At 37.0% G+C, this 15477-nt stretch overlaps 1 protein-coding gene across 8 annotated transcripts in view; it reads left to right on the plus strand.

Moving 5' to 3' along the window:
- The window catches only part of RAP1GDS1 (Rap1 GTPase-GDP dissociation stimulator 1), a 148718-nt gene that overhangs the window by 59116 nt on the left and 74125 nt on the right, over positions 1-15477 (plus strand). For all 8 annotated transcript variants that reach the window (XR_015165692.1, XR_015165694.1, XR_015165693.1 and 5 more), the window contains exon 3: positions 15205-15327. Coding sequence is in view for 4 of the 8 variants with exons in the window: in XM_086406680.1 (XP_086262806.1) it covers positions 15205-15327 (123 nt within the window). In the remaining 4 variants the exon portion in view is untranslated. The remainder of the gene's footprint in view (positions 1-15204; positions 15328-15477) is intronic.

A 15477-nucleotide genomic window follows, 5' to 3' on the forward strand; every position in this document is an offset into this window, starting at 1 on the left:
AAGGCTTATCAATTTTGTTTGTCTTTTTAAAGAACCAGCTTTTAGTTTCATTAATCTTTGCTATTGTTTTCTTTTTCCTTACTTCATTTATTTCTGCCCTGATCTGTATGTTTTCTTTTCCTCTACTAACCTTAGGTTGTGTTTGTTCTTCTTTCTCTAGTTGGCTTAAGTGTAAGTTAGGTTGTTGGAGATTTTTTTTCTTGTTTTCTGAGGTATGATTGTGTTGCTATAAAGTTCCTTCTTGGAACTGTTTTTGCTGCATCCCATAGGTTTTTGGATCGTTGTGCTTTCATTTTCTTTTGTCTCCAGGTATTTTTGATTTCTTCAGTGATCTATTGGTTGTTTAGTAGCAAATTGTTTAGCCTCCACGTGTTTGTGATTTTTTTTTATAGTTTTTTTTCCTTATAGTGTATTTATAATCTCATAGTGCTGTGATCAGAAAAGATGCTTCATATGATTTCTTTTTTTTTTTTTTGGTAAAAGTCTGTGTTGAATTTGTTACAGTGTTGCTTTTGTTTTACTTTTTGGTTCTCGGCCCTGAGGCATGTGGGATCTTAGCTCCCTCACCAGGGATCATATCTTCACCCTCTCCATGGAAGGCAAAGTCGTAACACTGGACTGCCAGGGAAGTCCCAATATGATTTCCATTTTCTTAAATTTATCAAGGCTTGCCTTGTGAACCAGCATGTGGTCAATCCTGGACAACATTCCGTCTGTAGAGGAAGTTTTTCTTAATGAAAAGTACAGTGTAGTTTTACAATCTCCAAGTCCTTGTCATTTAGTAGACTAATGAGATTCAGTATAATTTATATCTTTCTTTGTATATTCAGGGACAGACATTTACTTAATGAGAATTAGTACCTAAAGAATAAATAAAATTAATATTAATTATTATATATTTTAGACTCCATGGTTATTAAATAGTCCAATAAACAATATAGGAAATTTATCAATTTAGTAATTTATAGCCCTCTAAATTTCAAAATTACAGTCAGTAGAGCGTTAATTTTGCTACCAGATAATTGTTTGTTTGCAATTATAAGGTCATAGTATATCAGTCTTTGAATTATGTCTGTAGCTGAATGAGATATTCATTTTTTTTTTAGTTTGTATATATTACTCAATTCTGAAAATGTGAACGTGATTGCTTATTAGTCTTCTACCTTTATTTTAATAGTTTTATATAGATATGTAGTTCTGCATGTAGTTTTATATAACAACTTACATAGAATTCCTCTTAGATGTTTACAATGTGTGAATTTTGGTATTTCAAGATTTAATGAATTATGGATATAAATTATCTTATAAATTTAAAAATATTTTAATCCTTGACATTAAAGATAATTTTTAAAGTTTCTAACATTTAGGTTAGAGGGAAAAAAAGAAAACTAGCCAGGAAAGTAGGTAACTGTAGTAAATTCTTCTCCTTTTGGAGGTTTGATTTTATGTGAATCTAAATCCATATGAATCTACAGTTTATCTATTATGTTAAAACTGGAAGAGATGCCATACCATGGGAATGTTTTTATACCAAGTAAATAAACAAAAGCAAAGTTATTTCACTTTTCATTGTTACTCATTTACTTCATTTTCCATTTTTTGAGTTAAGAATGTATGTGAATATTAATGACCATCTGCAAAGATTGTTGAAATAGGGAAAATTTTTAACATTAAAGACAAAATAGAGAGTAAATGATTAACCCATTGTTTGAAATATTCAAAGTAAGGGAGGAATAGCCAGAAGGGGGGAAAAGATCCCAAATTAAGAAACACTTTTTAGAAGCACATTGAAAAAGAGTTGAAGAGATGTATGCTAAATCAGAGCTAAATCTCTTTAACTGGAAGTAAGCTACTATATTGGGCTTCCCAGGTGGTGCTAGTGGTAAAGAACCCGCCTGCCATTGCAGGAGACATAAACGATGTGGGTTCAACCCCTGGGTCAGAAAGATCCCCTGGAGAACAGCATGGCAACCCACTCCAGTATTCTTGCCTGGAGAATCACATGGACAGAGGAGCCTGGTGGGTGACAGTCCATGGTGTTGCAGAGTCAAAACGTGACCGAAGCCACTGAGCATGCGTGCACAAACTACTGTATTATCTTCTATTTGCTGTACAATAAGATCTCGATGAGGAATACTGGGGCCAGTAATATTATATGCCGTATTCTTAACTGTGTGTGGCTTGTGGTCGTTTTACTGTCTTATAACAAATCACAACATAAATTGTAGCAATAATTTTTGGCTGTGTTTCCTAAGGCTTAAAAATAAAAACAAAAAATAAGCAAATGGGACCTAATTTACTTTTAAAAGTTTTACACAGTAAAGGAAGCCATCAGCAAAATGAAAAGATGACCTACCAAATAGGAGAAGATGTTTGTAAATGATATGAATGATAGGGGTTAATACCCAAAATATATAAACAACCCATTTAACTCAATATGTTTTTCTTTAAAAAAGAACAATTTAAAAATCGAGTCAGTGAAGCCATTCAACCATTTCATTCTCTGTTGTCCCCTTCTCCTCCTACATTCAGTCTTTCCTAGTATCAGAGTCTTTTTCAATGAGTCAGTTCTTCGCGCCAGGTGGCCAAAGTAGTGGAGCTTCAGCTTCAGCATCAGTCCTTTCAATGAATAATCAGGACTGATTTCCTTTAGGTTTGATCTGAACCATTCCTTTGACTGATTTGATCTCCTTGCAGTCGAAGAGACTCTCAAGAGTCTTCTCCAACACCACAGTACAAAAGCATCAATTCTTCGGCGCTCAGCTTTGTTTATGGTCTAACTCTCACACCCATACGTGACTGCTGGATAAACCATTGCTTTGACTAGACAGACCTTTGTTGGCAAAGTAGTGTCTCTGTTTTTTAATATGTTGTCTAGATTTGTCATAGTTTTTCTTTCAAGGAGCAAGCATCTTTTAATGGACATAAGTTTGAGCAAGCTCCGGAAGTTGGTGATGGACAGGGAAGCCTACCTTACGGCAGTCCATGGGGTTGCAAAGAGTTGGACATGATTGAGTGACTGCACTGAACTGAATTTCAAACTGAGCAGAAGACCAGAACAGACATTTTTGCAAAGAGGATATACATCTAGCTAAAAGGCACCTGAAAAAGTGCTTAGCATCACTAATCGAGAAATGCAAATCAAAACCATGAGATATCAACTCATACCTGTCAAAATGACTGTCTTCAAAAAGTATACAAATAACCAGTCCTGGCTGGGATGTGGAGAAAAGGGAATCCTAGTACATTGTCGGTGGGGATTGTAAATTTGTGTAGCTACTAATGAAAAAGATATGGGGGTTCCTCAATAAACTCAAAATAGAATCACCATTGTTGTTACTCAGTCATTAAGTTGTGTTTAAATCTTTGTGACCCCATGGACTGTAGCCCACCAGGCGTCTCTGTCCATGGGATTTCCTGGGCAAGAATACTGGAGTGGATTGCCCTTTCCTTCTCTAGAGGGTCTTCCCAACCCAGGGGTCAAACCCACATCTCCTGCTTGGCAGTCAGATTCTTTACCACTGAGCCACCTGGGAAGTCCAAAACTGGAGAATGCAGGCCTTGATCCTGCTACCTTTCACATGCAAAGTGATTGCTGTGCCATTTGAGCTAGTTCCCCCTTCCCCAGCCATGTTATCCAGCAATTCCATTGCTGGGTGTATATCTGAAGAAAACACTGCATCAAAAGATACATGCACTCCGATTTTCATGGCAGCATTATCTACAGTAGCCAAGATATGAAGCAATTTGAATGCCCATTGTTAGATGAATGGATAAAGAAGTGGCATGTGTATGTGTACACACACACACACACACACACGTGCACAATAGAAGATTCTCAGCTATAATAAGAATGAAATCCTGCCTTTGCAACAACATTGATGAACCTAAAGAGTGTTATGCTTAGTGAAGTAAGTCACACATAGAAAGACAAACACCCTGTTGTCACTTGTATGTGGAATCTAAAAAATAAAGCAAATAAACATAACAAAACAGAAACAGACTCACAGATACAGAGAACAGACTAGTAGGTTACCTGTGGGAGAGAAGGGGGAAGAGGGCACAATAGGAGTGTGGGATTAAAAGACACAGATTTCTATTTATGTGATATATTGTACAGCACGGGGAAGTATAGCCATTGTTTTATAATAACTTTAAATAGAGTATAATCTATAAACATTGATTTATATGCTATATGTTATCATCTATAACACATAGAATGTTGTTATAACTATATATAACATCTAACTATAGAAATGTTATAATCTGTAAACACTTAACGTGTTGTACACCTGAAACTAATAGAATGTTGTGAATCAACTGAATTTCAAAAATAAGGAAAAAATAGGCAAATAGAGAAAAATAAACACAACCTATTTACTCAAAAATCATCATTAATAACTGAGAAAATGTGAATATTTCGTGTTTTTAGTAAGATATATTTTAGGTATAATATTCTAGGTAGTATTCATATAATGGACTGTGTAGTGTAGAGAATATTCTCTAATTTTTTTTTTCTTTTTTTCTACTAGGGACTAGTAGTATTCAGTGCCTTTTGTTGTCAGATACATTCACTTGGATATTTGGGCTGTTTTATCACCAGTTAAAAAGCAAATAATGCATTGGGTAATTTCTTGGGATTTCAGAAAGCTAACACACATTTAGGTTTTTTTCTTTGACTCTAGTTATACAAGGCTGTTGGAGCAGTAGTAGAGAATACTATATGAAATTTCGTGACCCTGCAGATGAGTTATTCTGTTGGCCGAATTCCTCTTACACCAGGGCATGTGTGGGAAAGAGGTCCAGATGGTCAGCCCCTTGTTCTGGTCAAACCCTAAACAGATAAAATGAGGTCTACCTATATTACTGGGAGGCAATCTGCTTGGCTTACTGTGTACAGATTTTAATGTTAAGCCTATCCAAAAACACCCTTATGAAAACATCCAGAGTAATGTTTAACTGAATACACAGATACCATGGCTCAATCAAATTGACATACAAAAGTAACCATCATGAGTGGACTCTATTCTACTGATGTATCAATGTGAATTGTGTGGCATAATAGTTGTGTATAACTGCTAGTGAGATGCCCTTAACCTTAGAGTTTTCCACAAAGGAATCTATAGTTGATTTTTACTAAGGTTGATTTCGTGACCTGCTTTTTATTTTTTATTTTTTTTTGTGACCTGCTTTTTAGTATTCTTTGTGATAAACCCCAAAATTAAACTCCAGAAGGCCAAGTAGTGGGTTTTTTTTTTTTAAGAGACATCTGGATTTAAATTCTAGGTTTCAGCACACAGTGTTCTCTGGGGTGAGTTCATTTAGATGCTAGTAATTTTCTCTTCCCGTATTTCAGTGTTAGACATCTTTTCTCCTCCTTGTACTAAAGAAGCAAACAGAATGTTTTGATTTTGCTCGTAATAACTTAGTTATGGATTGATCGCCTTTTCTTTCTGATGTGTGCATGTGGGAGGGATGAGATAAAGGCAAGGTAATTTTCTAAAATGATTTCTGAAGGTTTAAAGAACATTTTTGCATGTGTTTGCTTTTGAAAAAATGTAATCCAAGACCTGATTAGCTTAATGCAAAGTGAAAAGTTCAGTCTCTGCAGGAGCTTGTGATTGGTGATTCTACTAAAAAAAATTTCTGTTCTTCATGAGAGAATTCTTAAAATACAAGACAGTCTCTTTATAAGCTCAATCCTCTTTTCTGTTAAAAGTAATTAGAACTTCTACAACATTAATAAATAAATACTCATCTTAAACATTAAGTTATCAACTAGGACATTAATAAAACTCACCTACTCCATCTTTAGTGTTCTGTGACAGCTTATACTTCCCTTTTTTGTTGCTTAGTTGCTAAATAGTGTCCTACTCTTTTGCAACCCCATGGACTGTAGCCCACCATGCTCCTTTGTCCATGGGGATTCTCCACGCAGGAATACTGGAGTGGATTGTCATTTTCTTCTCCAGGGGATCTTCGCCCAGAGATCAAACCCACGTCTCTAGCGTTTTTTACTACTGAACACCAGGGAAACCCAGATACATCCCTTTAGTCAAACTTTAAGGAGTTTATAACTGAATAAAAAAGGCATATAAAAACACATTAAATAAGTTTGACTAATTAATATACATTGAAATACATCCCTTTAGTTGAACTTATTTCAATGTATATTAATTGTGTCTGTCTTTTTTATTCAGTGTATATTCCTTAAAGACTGGACAGCTCTATTCAACTGGCATTAATTGGGTCCCACCATGCATTAGTTGGGCTCCAAAATCACTACAGATGGTGACTGTAGCCATGAAATTAAAAGACGCTTACTCCTTGGTAGGAAAGTTATGACCAACCTAGATAGCATATTGAAAAGCAGAGACATTATTTTGCCAACAAAGGTTCGTCTAGTCAAGGCTATGGTTTTTCCTGTGGTCATGTATGGATGTGAGAGTTGGACTGTGAAGAAGGCTGAGTGCCGAAGAATTGATGCTTTTGAACTATGGTGTTGGAGAAGACTCTTGAGAGTCCCTTGGACTGCAAGGAGATCCAACCAGTCCATTCTGAAGGAGATCAGCCCTGGGATTTCTTTGGAAGGAATGATGCTGAAGCTGAAACTCCAGTACTTTGGCCACCTCATGCAAGGAGGTGACTCATTAGAAAAGACTCTGATGCTGAGAGGGATTGGGGGAAAGAGGAGAAGGGGATGACAGAGGATGAGATGGCTGGATGCCATCACTGACTCAATGGACGTGAGTCTCAGTGAACTCCGGGAGTTGGTGATGGACAGGGAGGTCTGGCGTGCTGCAATTCATGGGGTCGCAAAGAGTCGGACACAACTGAGCGACTGATTTGATCTGATCTGATGCATTAGCTGGTATCTTGCCCTGGAGAGATTGGATAGGCAAGTAATAGATAAGTTTTAATACAGTGTAACACATTATATAGAGTTGATTACAAAGTGTTCAGAGAATTGGACTCAATTCATAGTTATAAGAGTCTTTCAAAGTGTCACAGAGATAAACATTTCACCTAGGTTCTGATGGATAAATAGGTGTTGCGTTGGTATATTCTCTTATTTTTCTCCTTTTACCTGCCTTTTCCCAAACCTTTGATAGTATCACCTATCTACCTTTCCCATTTCTTAATTTTGGTGGCCTCTAGCAGCAGGCAAAAAAAAAAAAAAAAAATTCACCCAGTGGTACAAAATGATGCTATTAAAATTTAGGGTCATTAGCCTTAGCTGGTCAGAGAAGGCAGTGGCACCCAACTCCAGCACTCTTGCCTGGAAAATCCCATGGATGGAGGAGCCTGGTAGGCTGCAGTCCATGGGGTCGCTGAGGGTCGGACACGACTGAGCGACTTCACTTTCACTTTTCACTTTCATGCATTGGAGAAGGAAACGGCAACCCACTCCAGTGTTCTTGCCTGGAGAATCCCAGGGACAGGGGAGCCTGGTGGGCTGCCTTCTATGGGGTCGCACAGAGTCATGACTGAAGCGACTTAGCAGCAGCAGCAGCCTTAGCTGGTAGTGGTTTTTCATATTCCTTCTTTGTAGAATATATTTTTCTCTTTTTTCTGCTGAGAACATGCTTTATTGGTTTCCAAACACAGCTTAAATGTTAACCTTATTTATGGAAATTTCCATGGTCTTCATGGAGCTGCGATTGCTACCCATTATACATTATATGTAACTTCCATGGTGGTATCAATCACATAAAATTGTGATAATTTATTTACATCTCTCTTTCTCTCACTGGACAGCTCACTGAGGGTATGATTTGTTTCCTCTAGCTTATACTCCCAATATAGTAGGGACTCAGTAAAAATACATCGTCTGTGGGTAATCTCATCTACTCCACGTCTTCAGCTACCAATAGGCTCTGACACCTTGGAAACAATGACAGCATTGTGTGTGAATATTGGGAAAGAGGGGTGAATTTGATTAAGCAGGAACAGGGAGTGCTGGATTTTGAAAATACAGTGTATTTACCTAGGTGACGTGAGGGCACAAGGACTATGGGAAGAACATCCCAAGCAATGGAAGCCACATAGACAATTTCACAGGGAAGAAACCTAGTTCAAACAGAAACTGAAAAAAGTTTGGTGTAACTAGCAAAAAGGATCCATTCAGGGAAGGGGCTGGAGATGATAATTGGAAAGGGAATAGGGGTCAAATTATGAAAGGACTTTGGTGCTCTGTGTCTTAGTCCACTTGGGTCACTGTAACAAAATAGCCTAGAGTGGGTGGTGGTTCTCACAGTTGAGGTGACGGGTAAGTCCAAGACCAAGACGCCAGAAGATTTTGGTGAGGGCCTGCCTTCTGTTTCATAGATGGCTGTCTTCACTAGAACCTCACGTGGTGGAAAAAGCAAGGCATCTCTCTGGGGTCTCTTTTTGTAAGGTCACGGATCCCATCAATGAAGACTCTGCCCTGTGATGTACACATGCCAACCTCTTTAGCTTTGTTTACTTTGTATTGTTCCCTAAGCTATTTCACAAGAGGATGGAGATGGATCTTCTACTGAAAAGATTCCTTCACTGTGTTTCGCTATAGAGTATCCTTATTCTCTTAGTATGAAGTAGAGAAATCCACATTTACTTTATTTTTAGGGACCATATTTTCAGTAATCACTCTGAAATTGTAGTTGAACAGTTCTAGTTATATACTCTGCTTTTACCACATTCATTAGTATTGCCCCTCTTGGTATATACTTTGTCAGTAAATATCTTCCATTTTTTAACTATATAGCTTGATTTTTAGCAACTACTTTTGACCTAGTTAGTGATAACTTTGAAGAAAATAGTTAAAACTAGCAGATCTCCCTACTTATTCTAGTGATGATTTCCAAACACATAACTTCTCCAACTCCCACAGCTTACATTATCTCTGGAATTGAAATGACTGCAAGACTGTCAAAAATCATTTATTGTAATTTTATAAAATGACTCTCTCAACTTAATCTTTTAGTAAAACCTCTGTTGGTGAGTCATTGTACGAATAGGTCTTTGTTCTACCCTCTTTCTTTTCATGACTGTATCTATCCTTTTCTCTCCTACATTTCATATTCCTTTTATTTGCTTAAAATCCATGTTGGGGAGGAAAAAGTTCTCATCAGTGAAAGAGCATTTTGTAACTCCTCCCCACCATGTACTTCCATTTTCTTTTAGAAACACTCATTTCTCATTTGTCAGGCCCTTTAATCTTCTTATACCCAGCATACTCTTCTTATGTGTTTAAATCTATTTTAAATGTTTCAATTTCTCTGTACTCAGTTCCCTTTCTCTCCTTCAATCACTGAGTCAGTTTATCTGTCTCAAAATACTGTGCATCCCTTTCTCACTCAATTGTTTTACTTTAATTCCTATTTCTGCAAAATATGTTAAATAAAAATATTTATCACATGATAACTTGGCGAATCTGGTCAAGGTGTTGTTAGTACTATATATCTTCTAAATTAACATTTGTGGTGGGAAGAGCCCAGGATTAGGTATCAGAAAAACTGGCTTGTTGTTACTTTTCCAGTATAATCATATGACCTTATTTGTAGTATGAAGGAAACAGTCTATCATGCCTATGTCACATAGTTATTTTAAGAAATGAGTTTTTATGATAATATCTTTAAAAGATCAAATAGCCTTCAGTCAGGTACCTTTAAATGAGGACACTATACCTCTATGTAGGAATTAGTTAAAAGTCGTGGGGTGAGTGGCATTTCAGAGAGGGAAGTAGTAAGATATGAAATGAAATGGTTAATTTGGATCTCTATAATTTAGTGTGGCAAGAATATCGTATATCAGTGGAGGAGTATCAGGAGATACGGTTGGAAAATATCATGGATGTGCTTTAAAAGTTGGAGACGATCATTTAAAGATTTAAAGTAGGGGAGTGACATAAAATTTGTATTTCCAGAAGCTTATTCTGCAGTCAGTGTAGATGACAGATGGAGGGAGGCTAGAGTTAGGGAGACTCTTGAGGAGGCTGTTGCATTTAATAAAGGTCAGAATTGAGAACTGGAAGTAACATGAATTTAACAAGTAAAGAATAGATGCAAAAGATGCAAATCAGATGGGATCTATGGAACTTACACTCTGATTAACGTGGGTGGTAGAAAGGCATTTATTAAAAGAGAAAAATTTATAATCCTTCTTGGGCTTCTGGCTTAGCTGGGTTCCCTACCATGAACTGCTATGGAGAATAAAATGAAACGAAAGAGGAGGATTGATTTGAGGAATGTTTGAACTTGAGGTATTTATTCCATATCCAAGTGCACATGCTTTGTTTTAGTTGGATGAAGGGAGAGAGAATTTGGGACTTGTCTTTGTAGTAGTAAATGAAGCCTTGGATTTGAATCAGATTTCTCAGGCACGGGGCCAGGTCTCTTGTTATACCTTATTCTAAAAGTCTGTCCCTTGAGAAATAAATAGTTCCCCAGAGACAAGGATACACATGGCCCCAGAGTCATGTTCCTGGTCCTTGCTGTCAATCCCAAATCTGAGTCTTCTCTTCACAATCAGTCACAAGAATCCTTGAACATGTAAATGAAACTAAGAGTTTCCTATCGTTCTTATAACTAGAAGTAAACAATACTATAAATCTAATCCACGTACATTTTTAATCTAGTAGAGTCATAGTAATAACAGTCTTTATTTTTGTTTTTCTGTCTTGGAGTTTACTGTAAATTGGTTATCAAATGCTTTTCATTAATTTATCCTCATGAAAGCAGATGCTAACATAACATCATAAACTGAGCTTATGATAGTAGCATACCTGAAAACCCCTTCTTGATATATAATTATAATGCCAATTATTTTAATGTATTTACTTGGCAGCTTTGTTGGGAACTTGAGCCTTTCTCCAGCCATATCTTCAATTATGAGTCCTTCCCATTCCACCTGTTCCCTGCCTTCTGCTGGCTTTCGCCTTGAGACATTATGAGTTGTGCTTTAACTTCTCCTCTCCCTATAGCATTGTAGCCCAGCTTCTTGATTTACTTTTCTTTCAAGCTTATCTGACCCTATTCCTGGTTGGTTTTTTTTTTTTTCCTTTCTGACTCTGGCAATTTCACAACGAAGCTGCGTGTTTGCCATCGGGAGGTCAGGCGGAGTCTGAACATACGACTGCAAAGACCAGAATGAGTGCCTGCACAACTGCAAGGGCACTATAATGGCTGTGGCTCCCACAGACATTATTTTTGAGAAGCAGTTGCCCTTCGTATCTGGGTCCTTCAAAATTCAAGGACTGCCAGCTGCCTGTAATTTGTAGACATACTCAAACATTTTTATGGCTGCACCTAAATGTGAAGGGGGGAAGTTGGATCGATTCCTGCAAACATTTAAAAGGAGTGCATTTACAGTGTCAGTAGTGGTCTGGGTAAAGATAATGAAAAGTATACCTTTTTTTTTTAGAACTGATCACGGCATTTTTTTTTTTTTTGCAAGCAGTCAATCAGCCATTCGTTTAGACCTGCATACACCACACTCACTGACTCCCTTAAAATCATTTCAGGGGTGTTCACAGATATCAGAGAAAATGTTTAGTTCACAGATACACACTGAAATATGGAGTAGAATGCCAGTGTAGAAAGGATACATGGAGTGAGACTGAAACTTTGTAATTATTTATTGGATAGTGGCAGTTTAACAATAAGCGGTATTTGACTCTCTGTTTTCATGCCAGATGAAAGAAGATAATTCCCAGCTGTTTCATTTAAATTCTAGACCTACATAAAAATCCACATGATAACAAATAAATAGAACTCTTTTTCAGTTTTTCTAAATGGTAAATCAGATTTATATGAAAACCAGATTATATTTTCTCTGACAATAGTATTAAAAAAGATACTATCCCCAAATCTTGATTCATTGTATTACAACTATCCTTCCAATACTTTGGATTGTAATTCATGGAAATCCATCAGAGTGCAAGAGTTTTGTATTGTTTTCTTTTATTCCCCTTGCCCCTGACATCAGCTCTGATGTTAAGCCATTCTTTTAATTATAGTTAAAATGAGACATGCATGGGTGATTTGCAGTTAACTCCTCGCCTCCACACACACAAATGCCTCAGCCTCACATCTAATCATGATTCATGCCTTATGCCAGATTCTTGCTGTCATCCCAGCACCAGCAGATGGTGGGACATGACCCCTGGGGCAGTCTGCCCCAGTGTTCTAAGGTTGTACATCTTTTGGTAGCAATGGTCAGAAAAGGAAGAATTTTAACGTGGCAAATTGAGTTTTTCTTTTGACGTCTTGCTTTAAAAAAATAAATTAATGGAAATTTGGTGTCAGATGTTCAGGTGGTACCATAAAAACTTATTTTTTAATCCCAGAAACAAAAGTGAAAAGGCACATTGTATTTTATAAATGGGCTTGCTGAAAGAAAGGACAGCTGCTGTGTTTATATTTTATCATGCAAACTCTACGTTTGTAATAATCTGAATTGCGAGAAATGAGTAACAGCATACAAAAAGACAAATTTCATTGATTTATGCTTAAGTACGTTTTCTGTTGTAAAGAATGGCACCAGTGGATGCCAGATGACACACGTTGAATTGTTAGTGTAGTTGAGTTTGAATTTGCTCCTTATGCTCTATGATGAGTATGATTGGTGACTTTAGGCAAGTTTGCTTCATCTTTCTGGACCTCTGTTTCTTCACCTAATAAAAAACGTTGTTTTAAAGTGTCTCCAAAATAATCCTTTTTATTACAGAACGTAAAATGTAAGAAACCAAAATGCTATTAGCTGCTTTAAAGTGTACTAGGCCTATGGTAGAAAAAGGAAATGCATGGATGGAGTTTAAACATTAACTAATCCTCATTACTTGATCTTTTGTACTGGATAGATAAACATACACATAACTACAGTATTTGCAAAGGAATGTTTTTAAGATAATAAATCCATGGAATTTTTACAATTTTCAATTTTTACAAATTTTTCCGTGTAATTTTCTGTTGATGCAGCCATTAATTCTAGCTTCTCCTGATGACGTTAAGATTATTAAAGCTCTCTAACCCAGAGTCCTGGGTAGTCGTGGGTTGCACAGAACATTGCTGTTGAGCTTGTTGACCAGAACCTATGACCAGGGCTACATTTTGCGTTCAGTAAGCATGCACATACAGTTAAACGTGCGTGTGTAACTCAGTGTTTTACCTTACTATGCAGGAACAAAAATTTTTTCTATTCTTTTGTTGTAGATATTGTAAATTCTATTTCTCTTTTTAAGGAATTGCTGGTCCTTATTCACCAAATTGATTTCAGGGTTCTTAATGGATTGGGACACACAGTTTGAAAAACACTGAGCTGAACAATCAGCAATTACTATAAAGAAATAATTATTTTTTAGGCTTTCTCAAATTATTAAAAATGATTTCCTACTCTATTGATCACAGCAGCTGTCATTTACTTAACAAGAAATCTTTAGAGTCCTTTTATTTATATGTGTATTCAAAGGCTATAAAAGATATTGAGGAGATACACATAGAAACAACATTCAAATAGAATGTTCTGGGGAGTCTGTGAGTTTCAAATAGCTTTGGACGGCCTGTCTTTTACCGTTCAGAGTTGTGTTCCTGTTTTGCTGGAAGATTGGCGTAGGGTGTCTTGCATGGGAGTTTGCTGTTCTTGGGTGGAGCTTGGTCTCAGGGTAGATATGGGAGGCTTTTGGGTGGGCTTTCATCTATTAATGTTCCCCAGTGTCAGGAGTTCTGTGATGGTCCAAAGTTCTGGAGTTGAGCCTCCTGCCTCTTGTTTTGGTCCCCCTCTTATGGTAACATCAAGAGTCTTCCCTCCAAACAGCACAGGAGGCAAAACCCCTAGGTTAATGGTGAAATGACTTTCCAGAGCCAGGAACACCCAAAGAGATTCATAGTTATATAAAGAAGAGAGGAGGGAAATAGAAGTGACTGGGGGGAGAAAAGGGAGAGTCAGAAGGGAAGAGAGCCATCAAGCCAGTGATCAGATCCTTCATTTTGAAGAGGCTGGTTTGCCTTTCTGGTATCTGGGTCCTCCGCCAGCATTCAGAAGTTGTTTTGTGAAAGTTGCTCCACATACAGGTGATCTTTTGATGTATTTGTGGGGGAGAAAGTGGTTTCCCTGTCTTATTCTTCTGTCATCTTGGGATTGCCCCCTAAACAGAATGTTTTAATGAGCCTTATAACTTCCTGTTTTTAAACACTTGGCATTCCTCTTCACTGTTCAAATAGTAATTTTAGATTTTGTTTCCTCGAGCTTTTATTTCCATCATCGCTCCAGGTGTTACTATTCCAGGTGTACATCATTCCAGTTACTGTTTAATAGGTCATACTTTTTTACATGAAGTGGCTTTGTTTCATGCAAAGGCTCTTCATTTGTGGTTTAACAAAGATGGAAAACAAAGAAAAGAAATAGGCCTCTTGAATTTCTATATAACCATATAGAATTCGGAATGAAAGTGAAAGTCACTCAGTCGTGTCCAACTCTTTGCAACTCCACGGACTGTATAGTCCATGGAATTCTCCAGGCCGGAATACTAGAGTGGGGTAGCCTTTCCCTTCTCCAGGGGATCTTCCTAACCCAGGGATTGAACCCAGCTCCTGCATTGCAGGTGGATTCTTTACCAGCTGAGCCACCAGGGAAGCCCAGAATTCTGAATACCATGGCCTTATTGCTGCCTAAACTATTTCCGTTTTTCATTAGTGGTATTTTGAATAAGTTATGTGAGAAACACAGTAATCATATGGAACTGAATAGTCTCTTCTGTCACTCCATGTAAAATGATATGAGGTGAGTTTTTCGCACATGTAATTAATTGCCACTTTTAATTGCTGTAGCATTATTGGAAGTCATAGAATTTATATGTATATAATAATACATTATTAGGAAACTCAAGGGAAGTAGAAAATAAAGCATCCCTACTCTGAATAGACAGGATTGGAAATAACATTGAAAAGTAAGTCTGGGATGCAAATGGTATATTCAGAAAGGATTCCTTTGTAATCTGACTGTAGGTTTACAAAAGATTGTATTGAAAAGTGTTTCGCATAGGGAAAAACCTGAAGATAAAAGCAGCTTTTGGAACTGAAGATAATTTTATATAAATACACACATTTTAATATAAATAATTTCTACTATAGATGGTGAAAATTCTTTAAGAATTTACTGTAGACGTATTTGTCAGTGTTAGTGTTGAAGAGGTTCACTGAAGCTCTTTGTATGTATCTCTTTCAGATATGGAAACAAGTGAAAAAATCCAAGGAAGTGGAATACTTCAAGTGTTTGCAAGTCTGTTGATTCCACAGTCCTCCTGCACAGCCAAAGTAGCTAACGTCATAGCAGAAATAGCCAAAAATGGTGAGGTTTTCCTCAAGAACTTTTCTGCTGGGAACATCTTCAGTTTTACACCCTATCTGTCAGTATGTTTTATTAATTTATGTTTCCATTTTATAGATTAGACCTTTTTTTAAAAAAATTTCTCTGTTTTTCTTTCCATTAACTTTTTTT

The sequence above is a fragment of the Bos grunniens genome, chromosome 6 (assembly GCF_055505025.1).
Source record: "Bos grunniens cultivar Pamir isolate PY7600 chromosome 6, Bosgru_T2T1.0, whole genome shotgun sequence".
NCBI lineage: Eukaryota > Metazoa > Chordata > Mammalia > Artiodactyla > Bovidae > Bos > Bos grunniens.